Raw genomic sequence first — 26,607 nt, forward strand, 5'->3', positions numbered from 1 at the left:
GTGAAGAGGCACTTTACATTTACGTAATATTGGCGTAAGAGGTATTTTAAAAGGTTGCATAAATCGGGGTCATAACTCGTGTGCTCTCGGTAATGCACTCTTCTCGAATAAAATAAAGTGGCGCCATCTGAAGGTAAAATATACGGAGTAGAGTATTGATTTCAGTTCAATATAATAAAGTTCTATACGTAGTATTTTCCGAGGGTTATACGGAGTTAGCTGCATCTGTTTGTAAATCATGCATTTCTAAATTGAAAACTTTCATGACAGAGAAAAAGAGAAAGAGAAAAAGTTTGAGATTTGCATTTACAGTTGAATGATGCATTAGTATGACTGGACGAAACCAATGCATAAATTCTATCTTATTTACAATTTTTTTTATCATTCGAAAAGAAAACAAAGTAGATCTTTCTTGCCTTTAATTTTAATTACGTTTACCTTTAAACGGAAGAACCCGATATTATCGACCGAAAGAAAAGAAGAGAAAAGTAAGTAAATGTATAAGATACAACTTGTTGACGCAAATTCAAAAAGAGGAAATCGAGATACGTTCGTTCGATTAAACAAGAGACTGAAGGTTATTTCATATCGAAGTAAGATGATTCAATTATATCACAGATATGATTTATACAAGATAATAAATGACGTTTTATTTAATAAGATATTATATCATGATCATTTTGAATGGCACGTTTTTACTTGACTTTGGAAAAAATTGATCGTTTGACTTTGGTGGTAACGCGATATCAAATATGGCTGAAACGTCAGTCGGTGCGGAGTTTGCTCCGGTTTTACGATGCTTGTTACTACACTTTTATAACGCGAATTGCGTGCTACTTAGTGTTTCAAAATCAAGACTTTTCGAGAAGGAGGACCAAAAGATACGATAAAACGGTTGTCAGTAGATGCTGTCTAACAAAGAGAGACAAAATGTCACCTAAGCGTGTTATTCTTATGTCCTGTGGAAGTTATAACCCTCCAACCAATATGCATTTACGAATGTTTGGTACGTAGTTATATCGTTTAAAATCAATATCTCTTCTTTTCCTTCGATACATGATTACCTTATTGCGTAATATTTTATGCATTTATTGTAGAACAGAAAACACAGGATCTTAGACATTTTATAAATATTTTTAATGAATTCATTATTGATCCGTTACGTTACTTATTTATACTCGTAATTTTGTGTCATGTCATGCTTCATAAATATTTTGATTATATAATAACATTTGATTGGTTCAAATATATTTATCTTACATATTTATGATTTTATTATTTTGGATATATTAATGAAATATTTTATGTGACTTTTTGTTTGTAGAAATAGCAAGAGATCATTTACATCGGATGGGTAATCACATAGTGGTTGGTGGAGTTATATCTCCGGTTCATGATGCATATGCAAAGAAAGAACTTGCATCGGTTACGCATAGGTGTGCCATGCTACGCTTAGCATTACAGAACAATGATTGGATTCGACTTAGTTCCTGGGAAACAAGACAGAACGGCTGGACGAGAACTAAAATTTCTCTTCACCATCATCAAAATTTATTAAATCTAATTTTGTTTGATACAAATGATATTAGAAATAATATACCAAAAGAGGATTTGGAATGGATACCAGAGAATATTAAAAATAGTCAGGATCAGTTACCAATTCAAATAAAATTGTTGTGCGGAGCAGATCTTCTAGAAAGTTTTGGAAAGTGCGACTTGTGGATGGAGGAAGATGTTAGTTTAATTCTTTATATTAAATATGTATTTTATTTAAGAATATTTGTATTTATACGATTTAAATTTTGCTTATACAGATAGATGCGATAGTTGGTCAGCATGGTCTCGTTGTCATCACAAGAGAGGGCTCTAATCCTAACAAGTTTATATATGATTCAGATATTCTTTCAAGACATATGGTAAGAAATAATAAAGTAGTTAATAATTTGGATTTTGAGTTAAAGCTGATCTTAATTTTCTATTTGTAGCATAATATTCATATCGTAACAGAATGGATTCCAAATGAAGTTAGTTCTACTAAAATAAGAAGAGCATTGAAAAGAGGTGAAAGCGTAAGGTATCTTATTCAGGATTCCGTCATTGATTATGTCTACAAAAATGAAATCTATGGCGCTAAGTCTTCTACAACGACAATGTGAGTTTAATGTAATTTAGTTACAAATGTTACTTAATAGTGACGCACTCTAATCAATAACTCATTTAACAATAGATTTTCTCAAGACAATAACTTCAGATAGATATTGTATAGAAATAATCATTTCAGCCATAAATCGATAGATAGCTTAGTTGAATTTTAAAGATTTTAAAAATTTTATTATGTGCCAAATGGGATCTCGTGAACTTGTACAGAGACAAATTGTTAAAGATAGATAAATATATATGTATATATATTCATCACACAGATGAATTATTTACGAAGAATTATAAACGTAAATTTATTTTTACACATTTTGTATAGAAAATCTGTATTTTTATAGCAAATATTAATCATCGGTATAATCGGTGAGTTAGAAAAATGTACAGATTCATTAACATTAAGCAATTTGTAATAATGCACAAAGAATATGTGAAATACGGCCAATGCATTGTTATAGATTTAAAAAAAATCCATTAATTTACTTTTTCATGATAAGATTTATCAATGTATAAATACGATTAGATTCTCCAAAAATTCCACGATATATATATATATATGCTACGATCATAAATAAATTTTATTTACATTATACTTTTCATAGTCTTCACATATATATTACATCAGCACATAGTTAAAAAATATATCCGTTTGACTGACTGTCATGAAAACTTGGTGTTGCAAGTTTTCTTCGAAAAACAGAAAAAAAAAAATCCGATAACTGTTTGTATAATACGATCAGTGAAGCGGATATTCGTAGAAAGCAGATTGAACGATATAATTAGTAACATTGTAACGAAAACAATACGGTGTCTTGTTTTTCACGCTGCCAATCCTCTTGGACAATGAAGTAAGTTGGACCTGACCTCGCCCAATGCGAACGATTACTTGACCATTGATCCCAAGTACCAAAGCACCTTCCTATCGCCGTCGCCTAGCGACGTTACCATGGAATCCCCGAGCCCGGTTGAAATTATAAGCATCGACGTTCCCGATACCGTTCTGCGTAAGAACTTGCAGAACGCAACGAGCGCGGCCTTCGTCGCTTCTAGGCAGCCGATGGGTCTCGAAGAGGCTCGCGAGAAATTTATTAACGCGATCACCGCTGAGAATGGTAATGCCAAGCACGTAACATCTAGCACGAAGGCCGCGTATCCAGGTCAAGCAAAACAAATCATTGCCACCGAAAGCGGTGAATCGCAGTTACTCGACGAGGTAGGTTTAGTTAACGAAGACAGTAGGGTCACAAGGGTTCCTAGCAAACTAGGTGAGACATCCTCGAAAGTTGATAAATTCGAGAATGTCTCGGTTAATGTCGGTCCAGTCGAGAGTGTAGGACTTAGCGATACTATAGATAGGACGCAAATAACCGAAACTGATAAAGAAAAAGTAGATGATGTGAAATTAGAATCCGAGGATGTCAGGAAAGATAACAATGTTCGTTTATTGTCCGTGGAAGAGAATGTAGTAAAGTCTGAAATAGATCCACGATTCGAGTGTGCACTTTCTGATTTTACACTTTCCACAGATGATCATACTTATAGTAAATTAATAGACAGTGATAAAGAGAACGAAGAGGCTGCTACCAATCAGAGCGTAAAAAAAGAGATTCAAGTTACACAATTAACCGTTATAGAAAATACCTCGAACGATATAGAATATGATCGACGAAATAATAGTTTAAAGGAAGAGCCCAATACCGAAAAATACACTGATGAAACTTCTTTGGACACTGCCATAGATATGAAAAAAGATCGCGAGGAAGATAACGTTCTTCAAAGCGTCGAGTTGAGTCCAGCTGCTAGCACGATCGAAGCTGTCTCTGTGATAGAAAATCCAATGATCAAAAATCTAGAAACTTGTGAAGCAAAAGAAAAAATTGGTAAGAAAATTGTTGAAGATGCCAAAATCGAAGAAAAGATTCAGTCTTCTAAACGTTCGTCTAAACGAGATTCGAATCTCGAAATAGATGGTAAGTATTTGAAATCAGTGGTGAATTCTCGCAAAAGTCCGAGAAAGGTAAAGGACAGTCAACTGCGTCAATTCGAATGCATTTCACCTAACCATCAAGATCATATTAATGATACCGTGATCGAACAAAAGCCAGGAAGAGCGAGATCATTGAAATTAACTAATTCTAGAAGAGGAACTAGCGACACGAGGAGTCAAGAAACAACGATGAACCCGCAACAATACGATACAGTTTTAAAGGGTAGCTTGGATTCGATGATCAAAGCTAACGAATCTAGGACGACGTTGAGAAAAAAAGCCGGCAAGACTTCGAAAGACACGTTCTCGAAGAAATCAAAGAGTTACGAGTCGATAAAAAAGACTCAAGAGGTTTACTTAGGCGAACCATCGAGGACAGATAGCAGTACATCGCAAACATTAGTAACAGCTGAAGAATTCGATCCTCAGACTTCAGAGGAATTTTGTTCAATATGTTATTACATGAACGAACTTACTATGAAAACGGAAGAAGAGATAAGTAGTCCGAATCAAGAGATCTTTTATACGTTACGTTCTAATTGTAGCTCATTGGAGGACTCAACCGAATGCGATATATGTAGTTCCTTGAATCTTCAAAGTTCCAACGAAGTATTGGATCGTACGATTTTATCCACGACGAACAACGAAGAGTCTCTATGCGAAATTTGTGAAATATATGGCGAGGTAGGGGATAATATGGAATTTGAAAAAGAACCAATGGTAATTCCACGGCTAGTAAAAGGTTATCAAGAGAAACGAGCTTTACAGGAAGAGGATTATAAAATCTTGGATAATACCACGGTAACGGATGTTTCTTTGGAAGAAGATAGTTTCGAAATTGAAAATTGCGGTTTGATGAGCGGTACCGAATCAGTGGACGATCGGGGATTACAACAAAGCGAGAACGAGTCTAAAGAAAACGAAAAAGTAACGTCCAAATCGATATATTCTCGTGGTTCATCTTTAAAAACTAAAGACAAATATTTCGTGCCAAAGGACGAACTTGCGATACTTTCTAGCGGCTCGAGAAAGATCACTCGTAAAGGATCATTGTTAAAAAAGAAACCAGAAGATCATCAAATCGTTGGCTCGCAAGACAAACGACGTTATTCATCGGCAGATAATCTTCAACTAGCCAAGGTTTTTGCGACAAGAAACGACAAATGTCTCAGATCGAAATCTGGAAAGTCTACCGGTTCCGCGGACAACATAAGATCCTCGAGAAATAGTTCGAGAAGATGCAAGTCTCTTCAAAGATCAGCCGACAACGTAAGATATTTGGACTCTTCCACGGACAATTTGGACTCGTTAGCTGAGAGTCTTGGTCAAGAGGATAACGATGATAGGGCATTCGATTGGAACGAAAAGCCAAAGGTCAGGGATAACGAGACTGTTAAACTGATACTTACCAAGCACGGTATCAAGATCATTAGCGAAAAGGAAACGGCTTTGTAATCGATCGACTTGTTGCAATTAACGTTACTATAATGAACTTGATTCTTCGGTTTCCCCTTGTGGTGGCTCCTTTTCGCTCGGTTCTCGTTAATCTTCGGCTTTTGTGATAAAGTAGGATGTATATGTATGTATATGCGTAGAAGCACATATATATGTACATGTACGCACTCAACACATACATATAAATACAACACACCTTTGTCTTTCTTCCGTACAAGCGAAACTGTTCGAACATAAAGATTTTATTCATTGACTGTATGTATGTATATATGTATGTATGTATACATGCGAGTGACAGATGTTTAACGAATTTTAAGGAATAACGTACGCTTCTTGTTTAACGCTTTACAAAAATAATCGTACGATGTGTGAACTTGTACGAAAGAACAAAATATACAAGAATGCGAAACACAAGAAGAGTATATAGGCTTGAATTAAATTATTATTTTCAATAATAGAAAATAATCAAATCGATATAGACATTATAGATAATTATAATTATTATTACTGTTATTATTATTATTAGTATTATTATTATCATTATTATATTAATAGTATTATTATTATTATTATTATTATTACTGTTATATATAAAACATAGGACGGCTCTCTTCCTCACGTGACGCCAACGTGAATCTCGTTACTTACATTGATAGATATAAGCGCCAATTTATTCCAATTTCGATCGATCATAACGATCGTGTGCCAAAATCACGATAATTTATATCGACGTTGAGAGAGATATGAAAAAAAAAAAAATTGATAATTATTGTCGCAGTTCCATTTAAGAAACGTTCGATGTGATTTCAAGAGATACGGCAAGTTGCCAAGACAATCCTAGTAACGCGTGTCAATACGACGAGAAATATATAGTTTCAATTATATAAATATATATATATATATATAAAATATGCAATATATTTAAGCGAAAAAAAAAATATATATATATATGCATATACATATAAATTAGTCTTTACGGAATACATCGACCGATAAAAAGACGTCTGTTAGATCGATATTATCGAATATTATAATATATATTTACGAGAGAAAAAAAAAGAAAAAGCAGAGAGGCGAATAATTATCTTCATTACGGCTAACGACTGTTTAAAACAAATAATAGTAACTTTTTAAACACGAAGTTCTTCCGACTTTAAACATGTTATGCGAATACGTGTGCCAACCTTCGAGCTTTAATATTATTATTATTATTCGTTTTTTGGTTCGTTCATTCGAAACGATCTTTGTGAAAGATGAAGAAGGAGAAGGAGAAAAAAAAAGAAAAAATATAATATATATATATATACTTATTTACATATAACATAATATATATATATGTATATATACATACGGCGAGATATATATATATATATATACCATGTAGGTAAACGGAAACTTACTCTCAAACTTACTATTAGTTAGTCCTTCTCGTAGTTCCTCGTTTTTGTCGCAGATAATCTTTAGATTATCTTTCGTTAATATCCTACGTTATATCTGTTTATACACTACCGGCAAAAAGTTTGGAATCACTAAGTAAGTTCCGCAAGAAACAGGATATTTATATGTAAGAGAAAATACAAGTGGAACACCTTTTTAGAGTAATCGGGATAAATTTATTTGTCGAAAAAATATTTCCGAGAAATATGTCGACATATTTTTTCATTGTATATATTTTTGTAGCAATAATTGTTTTTCTTCGAGTTGCCCTTTTCATTCGAACAAAAAAAAATCACATCGTATTTTTTATTCTGACATTATTTCGAATATCCTGGCAATTATTTTTTCGTTTATTGTTTTTGATTGAATTTTTTTTTCATCTCTTTTTGTACAAGAAATCGTCAAAAATGTTCCAATAGGAATGTTCCATTCCGAGCGTTGTCTTAAAATGAACGTATGAAATGAACTATGAAAGAACATTATGAAGATAAGAAAATGCTGCGACGAAATCTTTGAAAAAAAATAATTTCACTTGTTAATAATTGATCTATAATAATGATATTAATAGTTTCAACTATAATAACGAAATTGATCGGTGTAATAGATTTTTATGAAAAAAAAAAAAAAAAAAATCAGCAAGTGATTCTAAACTCTTGGCCGGTGTTAGTGTATTTTTCACTAAATTTGCACGATGTTATGCGTTTGCTTGTGTTATCGATCTTGCTTCGAAAGACTTTCCTATTTTTGGCGAATCTATTTCCATTTGTATCTAAGAACGTTTTTTTTTGTCCGAATTGAACGATCGATTCGTCGATCGATTCCTTTCATTCGTTTTTTCTATTTTTTTTCTTTTTTTTTTTTTTAATTTCATTTTTACAAACTCTTACTTAAATATTCATTTACTCGCCTCGTCGTTTTTAGATGCAATTGGAATTTTAACTAAACGATCAACAACAACATCTTCTTCAATCGATGACTCTCAGCTCATGTCAGCTTCGCAGAAAAACGTTACGTATTATTTATTCCTTTAATTTTAATCGATCATAAAATTGTTTCGATTCGAATATGACTTTAGTTTCCTTTAGATTTTTTCTAATCATTTATTTTAATTTTTTGTTGTTGTCGTATGAAAAAAAAAAAAAAGAAAGGAAAATAATTAGAAACCAATGAGCAAACGTTGGTTGTGTGCGTTGTCAACTTCGAATCGAATAGATTTTCGAAGAGAACATTTCAAGAGAACATGTACTTGACTACATAGTATTTTTAGATTTTTGGAAATACCTCTCTCTTATACGATCTCGGCTTCCATTCACCTGATCATCATCACACTCCTTTTCCTTCTTCAATAACACTAGCCACAAAATTCACGGGAAAAAAAGTCACGTTGGTTCGATTTTTCTCGTATTTTCTTCATTCCCCATTCATCACGCACATCTTTCTTTCCACGTATTTAGCTAATGTAGATAGCGATATCTTTTTAGAACATGCGAAATACGTACGTATTTATTAATCAATATATATGTATATATATACACATATACATATACATATACATATACGAGTTATTCGTTCGTACGCTTTTAATAGGAGCGAATGACTTGATCGTAGGCTAATTATTGTTATTATTATTACTTATAATAATAATAATTATTACTTACACACATATATTTGTTTTATTATTATTTATTTTTATTTATTTTCATTTATTGTACTATTTCTTTTTTCGTTTTTGAATGAGCGCTTTCTTCTCTCTCTCTCTCTCTCTCTTTCTTTTCTTTTTCTATCTATCTTTCTCTTCTCATACCATTTCCAAGTATTTTATGTATGTGTTTACTCCAAATCTCTTCCGACCGATCACATGTTCCTTATACGTGTTCGATGAACGACGGCTCTTATCACGCAATCGCTAAAATTAAAAAGTAAATGTTTGATTAACAAATTTTAAACGAAAAAGAACAATTTATTAGAAAAACGAAAAACAAAAAAAGAAAAAAGAGAAAAAAAAAAACGAAAAAAGAAGCGGAAGAAGAAGAAAAAAAATAAAACGAGGCAACGATTGTACACTTTACAGATCGTCGATATAAATATTATTGTTAATCGTTTATAAAAAAAATATCGTACGAGATTTTGTAAATATTAATCTATAAATCGAATACGACAAAAAAACAAAAGTAATAATTAACGTAAATATGATCTTTTATATGATGATTTTCATATTATCCCTTTTTCTCGATTGAACAAAAAAAAAAAAGAAAAAACAAAAAAAAAACGAACAAACGAACAAACAAAAAAAGAAATAAGTAAATAAAAATAATTATAAATATATAAAGTATATAAAAGAGATAATGATAATGATAATTATACCAAAAAAAAGAAAAAAGATAAAAACACGATGGCGTGATAAAAGCCGGTGTACGGTTCGGTTCTGATGTAGCATGTGATATGTGTTTTCCAGGGTACAACAAAACCTGCATGCCTACTGTAAGACAGATGATAGTTGACTATCTTGCTGCTCGTCCCTTGCCAATCCGATGTGGCCCCTGCCTTACTGCTAAAAGTACTAATAATGCTACTAACAATCGCAGTAGTAATGGCGCCAATCGCGTTAGTAGCACGGCTAACAGCAACATCAGCAACAGCTACAACATCATCAACAAGAACAACAACAACAACAAGAACAACAACAACAACAACAACAAGAACGTACACCTACGAGAGAGAACTTAGAATTCGCTAGAATATTATAATGTCGGAATATAGAAGATCATTTCAACGAGAAATCACAAAGAAAATAGGTCAGTGCAGGAGCTTGCATATTTTTTGTATTTTATTTTATTTTTTTTGTATTTTTTTTTTAATAATTTTCTAGATCGTTCCTCGTCAGGCTGCTGGATAGTTGATTTTTATCCGAAGGTTTTTCTTTTTTGTTTTTTTTTTTTTTTTGAAAAGTCTTCATTTTTCTTGACTTTTTATAGCATATTCTCTCCTACTGGACGATCTTGCATTTGTATAGTTAACTTGTAATATGCAATTAATTTTTTTTTAGGTATGTACGTATTTATATATATATATATATATAAATTATTCGATCAAGGATCGAGATAAATAGAGACGAACGTATGGAAATGAAGGAATATAATTATACTTACGCGCAAAACATAAAAAAAACGAAAGAATTGATACACATTTGTTTCAGAATAATCTATTATATGTACGTACGGAAGAGTACATATTATATGTATATATATTTTACAACAACAACAAAAAAACATATGCAATAAGTGAGAATCGTTTAGCATGAAATATATCGAGAGAACGTATTTATGATTATTTTTGAAACGATAGAAGAAGTTTTGCGTAGGCTGTTATTTTTGCTAATAAAAAAGATCGATTAATCTTATTTGGTTATCTTGATGGTTTCATAACAAACATATACGCTTCTGTAATTAGAAACTATACGTAATCGCCGTGTATTGTAATCGATAATTTTTTTATTTTTTAATTACACGTTATATTTTTTAATATACGTATGTAATACGTAAAAACGAGATGTTTCAATTTAACACGCACACTTACATGATTACGTGGGACGAGTGTAATGAATAAATGTTATTAAATATATTTGCACCATGAAGAGGAATGAAATAGAGTTAGTATACAAATATACATAGTTTTATTTTCAAGATCATTTCTCGGAGGTATATCAAAAATCATTGATTCTTTTTATCTTAATTAAACATCGGTCGGTACATATACCGAATATAACTTTTTCTACTTATTGTTAGATGGAGGAGTTAAAAGCCATCTAATAATTGTAAAACTAAAATCTGTTTTTTTTTTTTTTTTTTTTTCTCTTAATTATATGATATGTTTTTTTTTTTTTAACGCATCGATCGAACGCTGCTCGAAATTTTTTTTATATAAAATATATATAAGCTAGTATATATTTATTACGAAATAATTAATTCAAATATTTTTTTGAACGTAATAAAATTAAATTAAGAGGGATATGGCATAACACGAGTTCTCGTTTATATATAGTTTAATATATTTTATTCATTTAAAATACATTCTGAAAATATTCTTATTAACAAGGTGTAATCTTTTCGTAATTTTTTGTTGTACGAAGACAAGCTGATATCGATGATCCGAATGTAAAGTTTAATGTAAATAATTATTTGATCCTCGAATTGATCATTTTCTTTTATAATTTCTTTTTTTAATTCGAACCATAAGAGTCTTGAAAAATGAATTAATTGTATAATTTAATTAACCGATTGTATCTATTGTATAAGAGGAGAAAGTAATTATTATAAAAGATATGGCGATCGAATTTTACGAACACGCAAATTATATGTAAATACATCAAAGTTTATATTTAAAAAAAGAAGTTAGAAGAAAAAACAAACGAGTACCAATTATTATGACGAAACAGCCTTATGAGTAAATATTAATTATTTCATTAAATTATATGTCCCACCTAAAAAGAGAGAGAATAATAAATTCTATTGGAGAAGTGTTGACGATTGTATCGACCTGCTTTACGAAATTACAAGTACGACATAGAAGTTTATATTAAGAAAAAGAACAAAGAGAAATAAGAAGAAAAATATATACCAATTACATCTAATAACAACAGGAACAACTGCAAACAACGTAATCGTAAATATTATTCGCACGTTGTATATGTTTGTAATATCGCGTTTAGTGTATTATGCTAAACATCGTGAATTATATATTTGAACATATGTATACCAAGATAAAAGAAATAAATTATGAATAAATAATTAATACGAGCGTGTATTTATATACATAGAGGGCGACACTAATATTATCTCGCCGAACATTACAAAAATATATTCTACAAAGAAAAATAAGACAAAAATAATATTTAAAAAATATGCTATTAGATGTAGATTCTTATATGTACAACCAATTGTGTTGAAATATCAAAAAAAAAAAGGTATCTCAGGTCTGATATCTGAGATAGTATCGGATTTAATCCGTCTCTAATCAAAAATTGTCCGGTTCCAGTACGGTCCCAGTTTAGCCCCAGGCACAACTTTAACACAAACCTGATATAATTCTTCAAACTTTACGTAATTCTGACTTTAATATAATTCTGACGTTAATGGTATTAGATGTTTTTTATATGATTATTTCCTCGAAGTCATTCCGAAGGTTCGATCAATAATAATAATAATCGGTGATTTGCGTTTCCACACAATGTTTCTTTCTTTTAATTACATTAATCAAAATGAAATAAAAAAATTTTCTTATATTTTAATTACGTAAATAACATTACATTTTTAATCGAACTATTATTTTCAATACGCATTGGATGAAATTCATCGAGTAAGAAATTACGTACTTTCTATGTATTTATTATAATATTTAATAAGTAGCAACGTTATCTTGCAATACCGACGCCTAGTATTTGACTAGACACATAATTCGAGAGAAAATTATTTTTCTTAACAAGAATTATTAGTTTTTCCTCCTAAAATATTCTTAAGATATTAATTCTTTCGAAGATTAAATGCTTTCCTTTTGGTTTCATTTTCTTTTCTTTTCTTTTTTTTTTTCTTTTTTTCTTCTTTTTAATTCCAATTTAATCTTTTCGCTATTTAATATTTGCGTCTACAGTTGACTCGATATATAAACATAAAAGAAATACGAAATATACATAGACGTGTTATGTTAATGACACATTATTTGTCGTATAGTTCTTCTTTCAAGTTTTATATTATCACGATAATAATTAATTTTATTTTTTCAAAGAAACTTTTTATCCAACACTTCAAACTCGCCAGAAATCATCGTCCGTTCAACGTGAATTGTACTTTTATGATACGAAGTACCGTTGAACAGTAATTTTCCGGTGGCCAGTTCCGCTATAGAGAAAAGATTAAATAATTTACAGTCGTATCGCGTTTCTACCATAGATTTAAAATAGATTTTATGATAGTGTGATTCTATTTAACGATTAAAAACTATACATTCTAAAACGATCCGAAACGTATTTTACATAACTTAAATTTAATTACATAATTTAAAAGTTATTTAAATTATGCGATTATAAAAATAAAATTCATATAAATCTCTATAATAAAATAAAGGTAGATCGCGTAGAGATAAACCTTAGTAATTAAAAGGAAAAATAAATAAAAAGAAAAAAAGATAAAACCTATCCGGAATAAAATGACATTAGAAACAACTAACAGCGATTTAAATAAAACTAATCGTTTAAAAACTAAGGCACTCTTAGACGCAAGATTGCCGTCTTTATTATTATTATTATTATTATTATTATTATTATTTTTTTTTATTTCTTCTCTTTTCTAAAATTTCCTTCTAAGACCATAAAGACATAGGCAAAACAAAATAATCGTCCAAACACTTATCACGAGGAAACCGATGTAAACTTCAGGATTGCTAATAGAAAGGCCTTTGATCATAAGTGCTCTCAGTGATATTCCTGGTACTGTCGTTGGTAAAAAAACACTTATCCATCTCATCGCAGTTGGCATTCCTTCGATTGGCCAGAGAAATCCTGAAAAATAAAAAAGAAAAACAAAACAAAAAATATTAGAAAAAATTACAATTTGTTTAATTTTCATCCGTTTTAATTTTCTTTTTAAATCACCCCCAAAAAAAAGTAAACCAAAAAAAAACATTAGGAATTACAATAAAATATTTGTTGGGTAAATAATCCGTTTATACGCGAAAAATGTAATTTTAATTAACATTTCTTTTTTTTTTATTATTATTATTTGTTCATACTTACCGCTAAGAAGTATTAAAGGGTAGAAACTTCCAGTGACTACGAAATCCGCGAAAATGTGCGAATTGACAAATGCCGAAACCGTAAAACCTGTCGATCGAACAAAATAAATTTATTTTATTTGTTTAAGTTTCTTTTTCATCTTACTTTTTTTTCTTAATAGAATCAATTTGAATTATATAACGTACCATAAGTCATTCCACATATACCCATTAAAAATACTATCCCTATGATTGTAACAAGGGAACTTTTACTTTTTACTCCAAAATAAAGGAAGCTTATGGTACAGATTATTAAGACTTGTACTATGATCAGCATCAGTTCTACCACGAAATGAGAGATCAATATTTCTGGTGTTTTAACTCCTACAGAAAACAAAAAAAGATGTAAGAATATAAAACAAAGATATTTATAATATAGTAATCATTCTTAAATGCTCGTTTATATTTTTGTATTTTATCATACTCTCTATATCAACTCTGATCGAATAGCTGACAGATTGGATTACTTTTAATTATTATATTAACTTTAATTTTATTAATTTAATTAATTATATATATATATATATATATATATATATATATATATTTTTGTTTCCTTGGATTCAATTATAGAAAATGTCAACAGTACAGTTGGAGTAGTATCTTTCGCAGAAAACTTGCCTGTACCGATATAATAGTTTACTATGAAAAATTGTCTTCGTTAAAAATTTTCGCATTAATAGTATTGCATGTCTCGCATAACAATTATTATCGTTTAGTGAGTAACACCCAACAAATTGTGTATTCTATCCCATTGAATGCAATCATTTAATTAATCTTCTTGGTATCGCGGTCATCCGAGAAAATATTATACACGGTTTTTCATAGGTTGCTTTATAGAGATGCTAACAAAATAATTTACTTGATTATTTTTTTTTCTGCTAATTAAACTTAAATATTTGTTATAGTTGTATCGTAGGACCGTAGTTATTAAAACATGATTGCAATTAAAGACTACGTATCAGGATATAATACGCGGCAGAAGTGAAAGTGTATTTTTAACCCCTTGCACTATTCGGAACTTCAGGAAACGTCAGGCCAAACGCGGTGAAAGGCGAGCGGCGGAGCGCACGTGCCGAAATTTGAAATCTATTTTCACGACCGAACGCAAGATGTCGAGTACGAGTCGGACTCGTGATATTCATGTTCGGCCTGAAATGTCGAGTACGAGTGAAGCTCGTGATATTCATGTTTGATCTGGAACTGAACAACGAGCCCGACTCGTGACATCCATGTTTGGCCTAAAATTTTCATCACGAGTCAGACTCGTCAAAATAGTGCAAAAGGTTAAAGTATTTTATTTCTAAATACCATATGTAATATTTTCAAGATATGCATGAAAGTGAAAAATAATAGATGACGAAAATTTTTTTTCGCTTTTCTTCACGCTTTTGTGTGAGATTTAATATCGAATTGAAACTGGTTTGATCATGAATAAATTATTCTAGATCGTTCATTTATCTTCTTGACACAACGTTAACGTAATTTTCATTTTAATACACATACACGCATACCATGGTCGAATTACTATTTATTAATGAATTATTCATAATATACTCTAGGAACAAACTTTTAATATTTATATTATTTATTTGATTGATATATCTTCGTTTCTTTGCTATGGTTTAAATAATGTGTTTCTTTCAAAACATTTTTTTATTGATTAATTTGAATATTTTCGGTAACTTCCTAAAAAAAGTTACATAATAAGAAATATTACATATGTTCAATGATCTTCCTAATCCTTCCAAAAAAATTCTTTCGAAACGAATTAGTTTTTATTTATATTCATTTTTTAAATTACCAGCCGTCTTCTATTTCTCATATCTGATCGACCTTGGTATTCAACATGTTAATTGGCAATAAACCTAGCGCGTGCGGTTACTAAATGACCGCACCTTGTAATTTGTAAAATAAAAGAAAATGTGTTGTTGGCTATCCAATTACATAAAATTTCGTTCTATAATTTATATATATAGTCATTTAACCGCTTATGGTAGGTTTAGTGTAAATTTTTCAATTTACGTTATGACCTATCGAGCTGTACATTCACCATTTTGAATTTAAAAATTATACGTATATATATATATTTTTTAAATAATTAAAACGTGACATAAAAAATATATATAAATGTAATAATGTCAGACGATTCTTTTGGTTTTTATTTTTTTTTTTGGAACTTTCGAACATTCGAGATCTATGAATGATTACCTTGAACGAGACTTCTTTCCCAAATCCCCTCGTGTTTGTCTGAAATTAATATCGTGGTAGTAAGAGCAGTTGCTACGAAAAAACATAACCTAAACAGAAAAAGAAATCAAATATATATACATAATATTATGTTAATATTATACAAAAAAATATACAAATTATAATAAATAATATATTATTATTATATATATATAATAGATAAAGAAATGAATTGTTTAACTCACGTTAAAATGTAAGTAGGTGAACTGAAAGATGTAAAGTCTTGTTCAAGAATACCAAAAATAGGTTCTTCGAACTGAAAGTAAAAATGTTCGATGATAAAATCGATGTTTAAATAAATATTAATCGTCAATTGTAATGCATGAGAATAATTATACTTACATTTAATGGTACATTCGCTACTTTCTTAGATAAGTTACATTCTTTCATGACATCTTGTACGGTCTCAAAGTATCTCTTGTATAGTTCGTTCTTTAAGAAAATTCCAATTTGTCTATCTGTCGAAAAAAAAGAAAAAAAAACAAGAAAAAAGAGTTCTTTTGCCTTTCCTTCTAATTTTTGCTTTAATTACAAAAAAAAAAAAAAATTAAAAACTTATAAATATATATTTACTGGACATGTCCAACCAGACTTGAATTTCTCCCATTTCAAATTCTTCATTTTCCAAATATCTCTCCGACTCAAATCTTCTTTGCAATGCTTCCGTAAAATTTTTACCAAAATGTAACATCCCAGAAAGTTTTCCTTGTCTCAAATTATTCTCCATATCCGAAAAACTATCGTAGAATATCTTTGATGAGGAAAAAATAAAAACAAAAAACAAAAAAAGTGAAAAAAATGATCTACGAAATAAATTTTATCATACAGATTGTCTAGCAAGAATGTATACACATATTTATAAAGTATGTTATTTAATTTGTTATAGAAAATATTACATATTTATTATGTTATATTTCTTACCTTCTCCGAGGTTATATTCTTTATATTGTGCAAATATTGGCAACTAAAGTCAATGACATTGCACGTACCACCGTAATCGTCCGGCGTGTAAACAACGTTTCCAGTATTTTGACCAAAATTACAGTTCCCAGTTTCTTCATTGAAAATACCGATTTTCAGATTTTGAGGATCGTGACCAAAGGAATAAAAAAATAATGTAAGTTGAATAATTGGAAATCCTGCAGCAAATACGATTCCACTGTAAGTTAATATTATATTTATTATTATTTTTATTATTATTATTATTATTATTATTATTATTATTATTATTATCATGATGGTTAAATTCTGTGAAATTATTTACACTTTCCTGATTTAAAGAGATATATAAAAAGAAAGAAAAATTAACTAGCAAAGAATGATAAATTATCATCGTACCTAGGACGACGTAAGAATTGCGTCATATTTTTGATTATAAGAGCCTTGAATCTTCCAGAAGTCGTAGCTGTAAAAAGTCGTTTATTGTTAGTGAACTGAAGAAAAAGATGGAACACGTGGAGTATTAAATTCATAAAAAGAAAAAAAACATTCAGAATATTATTATTATCGTTTTTTCTAAATATTGTTTTAATTAATAAGAAATTCGTTGTTTGATATTTAGCAATTTAAATCTTAAAAAACCACGAACCGCAGGATGATTAATCAGCTTCAGAAAAAACCATCATTAATAAAAGAAATAAATTATAAATTGCATTTATTTGCATTTATATAGAACTTGTTTTCTACTCTATTATTTTTATCGAGTTTTGTTATCTGTTATCGTTGTTCTTTTTATTATTTTCATTTGATATGAGATAATAATTTCGAAATTAGTAAATGTGTATTTTTTTTCTTCTTCTTTTTTTTTTTTTATAACAATTTTAATATAAGAAAATAAAAATCAAGAAAAATTATCAACGTTCCGAAAAATAATAGAATATTTTTCTTTTCATCGTTTTTTCGTAACTATTGCATATGCGAAAAGGGGGCTGAAAAATATTAGAACCTCGATAAAAAATGATTTCATTTAAAAAAATCATAAAAGTGAGTAAAACTTGTCAATAAACCCACGTATAATGGATGACCTCCGGTATCCGACAATCTGCAATAATATAATAAATAGTATTCGAACGTTTTTTACTATTCGGAATTCTCTATTATTCGAACACTATGTGAATACAATTTCCTATGTTACATCGAGTTGTAATATTTGATCAAATTGTTATATCATTTTTTCGAAATATTATAAACTCACCATCGTGTTAAGAGTTAACGTTCTATTAGAAAAAAAAAAAAATTCCTTTATCCGAATAATTATAATATCACCTTCCTATAAGTATAATTCAAATAATGGAGGTTTTTAATGTATAATTTATACTTGTACCAATATACGTACATAAATTTTTAATTGGTTGTGCTGGAATACTCGATGAATTCGTAGGATGATGAACCAAAGTTTCTACAAATTCTGTTTCTTGCAACATCTCAGAATTGTGAGTCACATTTCTGTTAACATTTTCTTCTTGATCTTTACTTAATTTAAGAAAAGCTTCTTCTAAATTATCACACTGGAAACGATCCAACAATTGATCAGGAGTAGATTCAATTAATAATTTACCTAATCTCATTAAACCGATCTAAAAACAATATAAACATGTTATTAGCTTTTTTTATTGCTTTTGTTACCTTTTTCTTGTTTATTCATAAGTGAAAGTAATTAATGACTAAAATAATAACGATAAATGTTTTATACGTATTGCAAAACGCATTATGTTTTCACGTAATTATGTTAATATTCCTTGTTTATCATGATTCATTCTTATTAATAAAAACTCTGCAATTTACTTATTTATATTTTTCTTGAATAGATGCATAACAATTAATCGAACTATTTCCTTTGCTTTTAATCGTCTCATTTTGTTTTTCTCATTTTGTTTTTCTTATTCTTTTTTCCTCCTACATAGAATCACGCGCGGAAACGTAGATATAATATATATGTTACCGGCATAGAGCGGGAAATTCGGCAATGCCAGCAATACCCCGGCATTGTCCTCAATGCAAAGCGTCTTTTGACAAAGTCGGAAATGTATTCATATTTCTCACATTTCCTTGAAATTCTTGAGAATGATAAATGAAAAACCGGTAAAGTAACAAACCAGATATCAAATATTTCGTTCTAAATCTGCTTATTTTCCGATACGATAAGGAATGAAAGGTACAGATTTTTCATGGAAATCTCTATGAATATCGGTCTAAATGTAATATAATTTTCTTCTATGATATAAGTAATAGTAGACCCTACAGATAACACACCAGCATTGATTAAGTTTCAGTTTATAGAGGTACGCATAGTATAGCGGCACGAACATTCTCAACAACCAGTTTCATGCTCGTTTTTGTGTGTGTGTGGGAGCGGGGTGTGTTTTGATTATGGGGTGGAGAGTGTATGTCTGTGTGTACCTGTTGCCTGATAATTTATACTTTTCAATATTACCTAAATAGCATTTGGTGTTCCATAAAATGTCTAAGTATTATGTTCAATGCTTAGGAAAAGTCCGTAAAAATTCTTTTGTTTCCTACATTGTCAAAAAATGCTTTGCATTGAGGACAATGCCGGGGTATTGCTAACATTGCCTGATTTCCCACTATTAGCATATATATGTTCCATATATTACGATTTTGTTATCTCATAAAATTTAATATACTCGATTGAATTGTAGTCTTTAACGTGAAACATGCCAAAACATAAGAAATAGAAAATCCAAGAAGATGATTAATCAAGAAGAGAAATATTTATTTTATTTTTCTTGACTGTTTGTTTTACTCACTTTATTCGCTTGTCTGGCTTCCTCAATGTAATGTGTAGTAATAATAACAGTAATACCGTTCTCCTGTGTGATCCTAGATAAGTATTTCCAAATCCTGGAAGAAAGATGCAAGTTACAAGATAAACGAATTAACAAAATTATAAACAAAAATTAAACTATATCAATAAATTGAGTGATCGAAAATTAAAAAAGAAAGAAATACGAGCAACAACGTGTTGTTTTTTTTTTTTTAATATTAGATAAGTGTTTTAATGAAAATATGATGCGTGTCTAGACAATGAAAACAAAATTAGACAACTAATTTTCAAGTTATACATTTATGTGAAGTTTTAACACTTTTTTAACGCGTTATTATTTTGTATCTGATCGCATACTTTTCGATAGTGCATAGATACGTTCATCGTACGTGAATGTTCATTCTTCGAGAGCGTATATGTACGCCCGTTGGAACGAACGGGTTAAAAATATTTTACTCATCATCTCTTACTCTTTTTATTCACTTTATTAAATAGGATAAGTTAAAAATATACTTGCTCATCTCTTAAAACCGGATCAAGACCTACGGTTGGTTCGTCAAGGATTAATAATTCCGGATTGTGAAGTAAAGCTGCAGCCAATGATATTCTTCGCTTCTGACCACCGCTCGTATTTTTTACCAAACGATTTTTTGGCGGTAATTGCAAAATTTCTTTTAGATCTTCATATCGTTTTTCTGAAAAAAAAAAAAAATGGATTATAAAAATGTCACGTCAAGTTATTAAAAACATGGGATAAATAATTTGTTGCCTTTTTAATTATTTTCTTGATTCTTTCATTAAATACGTAATTAAATTTAATCGAATGCGGTTTAGTTACCAACCGTCTGTACATTTTATATAATTACGTCTATTATCTTGTAATTTTTACTATTTAAAAGTGATATGTAATAATTATACAAAATAATTTAAAAGTATAATTACTTAAATAATACATTAAAAGATTTTTTGTGCGTATTCTATAAAAAAGATTGCCGATAGAATCTTTTGAATTAATAACAATTGTTAACCTTTGAGATACAAATATTATTATGACGGATAATAATCATGACAATTGACAAAAACAATCGCGTGGAGATTATTTCCACATTGGAATGCAAATGAATTAATCTTTATGTTTGCATTTTTTTTTATTTAGAAAAATTTTTAAAATATCTTACTTATCTCGTCATCCTCCATTCCATTTATTCTTCCGAAATAATTCAGTGCACCGATTACAGAAAACTCATCTACGAGGCAAATGTCCTGCGGCATAAAACCAACTCGAGGTCCTGGAATACCCGAATTTTTAGTACCCGGTTTTCCTCCTAGCACCCAAACGTCACCGCTGTCTATTTTTCGGATACCAACGATGCACGATAAAAGAGTTGTTTTTCCACATCCACTTGGACCCAATAATCCGTATCTGTTTATGGGAATTTAACATTTTTGTTGTTATTTTTTTTCACAAACTTTCGTATGTTATTTTATTTATTTTACTTTACTTTTAAATTATACTTTATATGTTTTATTTTTAATCATAGTAAGGAAAAATACTTCAGTCAGTATTATTATTATTATTATTATTATTATTTTAGTCTTGAAAACAAAAAGTCCTTTTCAAATTCACCTTGTAAGGATTTATTTTTTTCAATGCGATTAAACAACTCAAGGATTATTTTTAAACCAATTAACGGAAGACAATAGTGTACGACTATTATCTTTCGTTTTTTTTTTTTTTTTTTTTATTATACCGTTAGATGTAATTTAGTAATAAAACAACGGCAAATAACGGAAATAAACTCGAGATGAAAAAATGAAGAAATTACTATGACGTTACTTACATGGAACCTTTGGCAACGGTCAGATTCAATCCGTCGAGTACTTTAAAATTTTTTCCATAATATTTGATAACATTTTTCAATACGATCGCTTCCTTTTCGTACATTTTAGATTTCTTCGAGTTGATACGTTGTCACTCGTTGATAATATCAGTCTGACTAAAAAAAAAAAAACAAATCAGAAAAAGAAGTGAATTATTTAAATAGATTATTAATATTTATTATATTTATAAATATATTTATTTTGAAAATAATAACCGATATGCAATTAAACGCGATTATAATTGAACAATTTAATTATCGTTATTTGCATCAGAAATATACATATATCTAGAGAGAGAAAATAAGTAAAGTACTTGTAATATTTATTTGCATTTACAATTGACGTATTTGCAAAGTCATCATGATTTCAATGTCTCCGTTTCGATTTGATAGTTTTTTTTATTATTTTTTCCGAACGAAAAAACAACCTGATAGAATCGATTGAAAATCAATGTTTATTTTGTTTCTTTATCTTCTTTGTTCTTGCTTTCCCCTCCCCCCCTAAAAAAAGATATAAAAACGACAGAATTTATAATTAATTGTCTACTCATTGGTATTTACCAATCGCTGAATTGAATAGCTTCGAAAATATTTAGAATCGAAAATGAAAAATTTTGTTAGGAAATACGACGTCAAATACTTAAATACAAAATTTATTATAGTATTTAGCCTTTTTACCGTGCGTATATGTCTGAAAAACATAATACGTAATCCAAAATTCTTTAGTATTTTCCGTTTCTGAAATTTTTATGAATATATTTATAAGAATACGTTTTACGTTGATACTCATTCGATAATTAATTAGAAAGGCTTAAACTTGCGTAAAAGTACGTAATATTTGTTTTTTTGATAATATTTTTAAATGCGTAAACCATAAACGTGTCATAAATCGACAATTAAATTATTTATTAAAATTAAGTACGTACACGCATTCGAGTTAATTGCATTTACGCGTAAATGATTTTCTTATGATAATTAGCGATATAATGTCGTTAAATATAAAATTATTTAAACGAAGCATTTATTATTTGCCTTACTCAAATCATTATTCATTATAACTTGTATTTTTAATATTAAATATATCCTATTTTTATCTTATTAATTTTAGAGATTTAGATAAGTTTATAATAGAAATATCTGACGCGATTTTATAGTTAATATTAAAATGAAATTAATAGATGTGGATTTTGTAATTAGTATGATATATCTTAACAAATTATGTTTTCTTAATTCAAAAGATAACGCATTAACGATAACACACAGGTATTTGGAAATTGTATGAAATACGTAAGTCTGATTAAATCTTGATATGTATATTTAATGTTACCTTAATATGCTTCTGTTACATTTTATACTAGCAATGTTTATTCATTATTCGATTTGCGTCATACAAACTAATAACTTAAAACGTGAGAAAAAAAAAGTGATAGAAAATATAAATTAATGAATAAATTATACTATCAATAAAAAAACTTTGTTTTATCTCGAATAAGTCGACAGTTGTGGTCATTTATTAGACATTAAGTATACATTATGATAGGTAAGTTTTTATTAAAATGTATTTATAATGTGCATCTATGTAAAAACGTGCAAATTGTAAGAATACAACGTATTACGTAATGTTAAACTTTGTAATATCTCTGAATATTATAATTTACAATAGATTAGTATTTGTTTATAATGCAAAACTTCAAAATTCTTATAGGAAAAAATTTATTTAAGGATTATTAAACTTTTAAATTGATCCAAATTCAATTATTAAAAGGAATTATAAATATTAATGATTAGAAAGTTCACATTTTAATAAATAAATAATATGCATAGATTTCTAATTGTTTATTAATCGTTAAATAATTACGCGAGGTATTATAAATATTTATATATTTAAATATAAGGAAAAGAAAGCACAAAATTTAAGAAAAGCACAAAAACAATTAACGGATTAACGGAAATTAATTAACGAAAAAATATGTTAATGAGTTTCAAATTATTTCGATAAATTAATGTGTTCGATAATTCCAACAATTCTTTGAATATTATTCTAATTTGTTTAATAATTTATAAACGATAGTAAGCAAAAATATATTCCAGATTAATCATGCCAGTTTATATTTAGAACGATTGTTCGACAAAAATATTGATGAAATTTGCTTTGTTCAGCAGATTATATTCTAGATTTTCAAGTTGACGAGTCGTAGTATATTTAATACAAATAATTAAAATATAAACACATTTAAAAATTATACTTAAATATTATTCTATTGTCAAATCGTTCAACTATGAAATGCAAAAATGTTTATTTTTATAATATCTTCAATAATTAAACTGATTAAATGAGTAAAAAATTAATACGTTCTTCGTATTAAATTTTTTTAAGTAAAAATTATTAAAAGTAAGACAAATTTCTTCGTTGGATTTATCTTGTACGATTGGTTAGATTTTGTTAATATTCTTTTGTTTTTTGTGCTTGTAATTTTACTTATGATATTTTTCGTTAATTAGATTAGTTGAACAGAATAATTTAATGGAGAAAAAAATGAAAAAAAAAAGCAATTATTTTAAATAACGATTTATAAAAATATTCGTAAGCATTGTAATTAAAAGGAATAATTGTGCTTAGTAAATATGCTCATGTTAATGACAGTCTAATATATATGTAATGCATAATTTTCTTCTCGACGGGTCCTAAAATTATATATAGAAGAGAGAAATAGATTCCTCGTTATTACGCATTTAAAAAAAGTTCAAAGTGCAATTAAAAAAAAATTATCTTATAACATAAAGCAACAACGTTATATGGATAATAATAATAATATGTAATTATCATTATATATATGTATATAATATAATATAATATAATATAATATAATATAATAATAATATGTAATTATCATTATATATAATAATATACATTTGGATAATAAATAAAAGGTCAGACAACGTTATATACACTGTTAAATTTCTATTATTATGGAATATTGAATTGAATGTCATGTTAAGTAGATCGCGTGAACTTTCTCTAAACGAAAACAGCATAATCTATTATTCTACTTACTTATCTATTATTTCCTTATTAGCTGTAAAACAAAATAGGCTGTGCAGTCTCTGTTGATATTCTTCTTGATTACGAACAAAACTTTTAGTAACGATGATTCTTTGCTTTTTTTTTATTCAAATCTTCACGATCATTCTCATCGTATCGTAATTGTTATTATTTCTAATCTTTTTATATAAACTTTATAGAAATCATTCTCTCTCGTATTAAGGAAATAAACTTTTATCATCGACAGAATTAATTATTTTCTTCTGTCCTATTCAATTTCTTTGACAAATCCTTCTTTTGTTTTTTAAATAAAAACATTAACTTTATGAAATGAAATCCCTTATTATTAATTAAAGAAAATTGTAGAATGTAAAACTAAAATTACAGAAGCGACAAGCTTGACAGGTACGACATAATAATATTCATATGACTCTATGAATAACAATTCGAATACGAAGTTAAACCGATATGTCTAGCGTTTGAGGCCGTGTTAAATCCTCGACTGACCGGTGTGTTTCGGTCTTCCCAATGATGTTAAACCAGTTTTATGACCGGCATATTTGAGAATGTGGAAGGGAGTAAAACGCATCAAGGAGTACTTATAACGGTACTATCTTTACGCCGGATGATTTTTAACATTGCATTATCGATAATTCAGACGAATTACAAATTATTTAGTTTTCTATTTTACCGACTGTCGATATATTACCACAAGTTGATAACATAGAAATTTTCAGTAATGTTCTATGTAACTGTCGATCGATAAAATTATTTTCTTACGTCGGTAAGGTAAATATTTGCATAAGAAAAATTAGTTTTCTTTTATTTCGCATATAGGTATGTTCGAAGATAAAAAAAATTAATCATAAATATTCTAATTGCAGAATATTCCTAATCATATTCGTAATTATATTTTTATATTATTATCATTTAATGTGTGTAATAATTTAATGATGTTGTTATTGAACTTTTGCAATTGTTTTCATTTCCTATTTGAAAATAAGAACTCGTATATCGCGACAATAATAGCAATCATGAGGATGACATGATGAAGTATACTCAATGAAAAAGCGAGTAGAAAAATGATAAAAAAGAAAATTATATCGAAGAAGTAGCAATCAATGGTGTACTTTCATCGGTTAATCTTTTCTTGCCGAGACGTACTTGTATTTCCGTGTTATTTCCTATAATAACATATAAAAAGCAAAACTTGAGCAGTTTAAATCCACTTATCTCGATGATATAACAAAATATATTATAATAAATCAACTATTTGCATGAATTTTATTTTCTCTTCTTTTTTTTTCTATATTTCTCTATCTTTTCTTTTAGCTCGTAAAGCGAAAGTATTATGAAGATATTAGGTGAAAGTTTTTTATGCGTAAAGAATATTAGGATACGTTGATCGATATTATATCAGAAATTTCTATTTTTCTTTTACAGTAATTCATGACGTTCTAGCAATTTTAAGTTCTAACAAATGACATAATTATTCTATATATCTAGTGATATGGATCAAATGATTGTTAGAATTTAGAGACAGGATTAGTTCGGATCGAAATAAATAACATTTATTAACATAATTAATACAGGTATATAAATGACCGACGTCATAACATCTCATTTGCATTGCCGATTGTCTGACTTTTTACATATAGTCCCCAAAAAAAAAATTATAAAAAAAAATAACTAATGTTCTAAGATATTGATATGCAAATGGTCCATATAAATGATCTTTAACTTTGCTAGAAAATATAAACGTGAATATGTTAAGTATCATTAATCATTATTA

General features: G+C 28.7%; 2 protein-coding genes across 7 annotated transcripts; one reads left to right on the top strand and one right to left on the bottom strand.

Moving 5' to 3' along the window:
• Positions 1-17,210, top strand: LOC122521300 (nicotinamide/nicotinic acid mononucleotide adenylyltransferase 3). Of its 6 annotated transcripts, none has more exons than XM_043641890.1 (6): positions 9-1,006; positions 1,325-1,734; positions 1,815-1,916; positions 1,986-2,152; positions 3,004-3,367; positions 9,489-9,708. In XM_043641890.1, the coding sequence occupies exons 1-6, from the start codon at positions 685-687 to the stop codon at positions 9,516-9,518; spliced, it is 1,395 nt and encodes a 464-aa protein (XP_043497825.1). In that variant the 5' UTR covers positions 9-684; the 3' UTR covers positions 9,519-9,708. The 6 variants fall into 6 exon arrangements, with proteins under 6 accessions (XP_043497824.1, XP_043497825.1, XP_043497826.1 ...); XM_043641891.1 differs by lacking the exon at positions 9,489-9,708 and adding an exon at positions 7,955-8,396; XM_043641889.1 differs by lacking the exon at positions 9,489-9,708 and having other exon boundaries at positions 1-1,006; positions 3,004-6,086.
• Positions 13,189-25,324, bottom strand: LOC122521301 (ABC transporter G family member 23). Its single transcript, XM_043641896.1, has 15 exons — positions 24,828-25,324; positions 21,734-21,889; positions 21,071-21,315; positions 20,410-20,587; positions 19,876-19,969; positions 18,444-18,684; positions 17,447-17,513; positions 17,030-17,267; positions 16,682-16,859; positions 16,451-16,566; positions 16,294-16,364; positions 16,070-16,158; positions 14,006-14,182; positions 13,821-13,907; positions 13,189-13,586 (listed from the first exon to the last, which is right to left on the bottom strand). The coding sequence occupies exons 2-15, from the start codon at positions 21,835-21,837 to the stop codon at positions 13,375-13,377; spliced, it is 2,097 nt and encodes a 698-aa protein (XP_043497831.1). The 5' UTR covers positions 21,838-21,889; positions 24,828-25,324; the 3' UTR covers positions 13,189-13,374.
• Between the last annotated feature and the right edge of the window lie 1,283 nt (positions 25,325-26,607).

This window comes from Polistes fuscatus, unplaced genomic scaffold (assembly GCF_010416935.1).
Source record: "Polistes fuscatus isolate 324 unplaced genomic scaffold, CU_Pfus_HIC Scaffold4, whole genome shotgun sequence".
In the NCBI taxonomy this organism is placed as follows: Eukaryota; Metazoa; Arthropoda; class Insecta; order Hymenoptera; family Vespidae; genus Polistes; species Polistes fuscatus.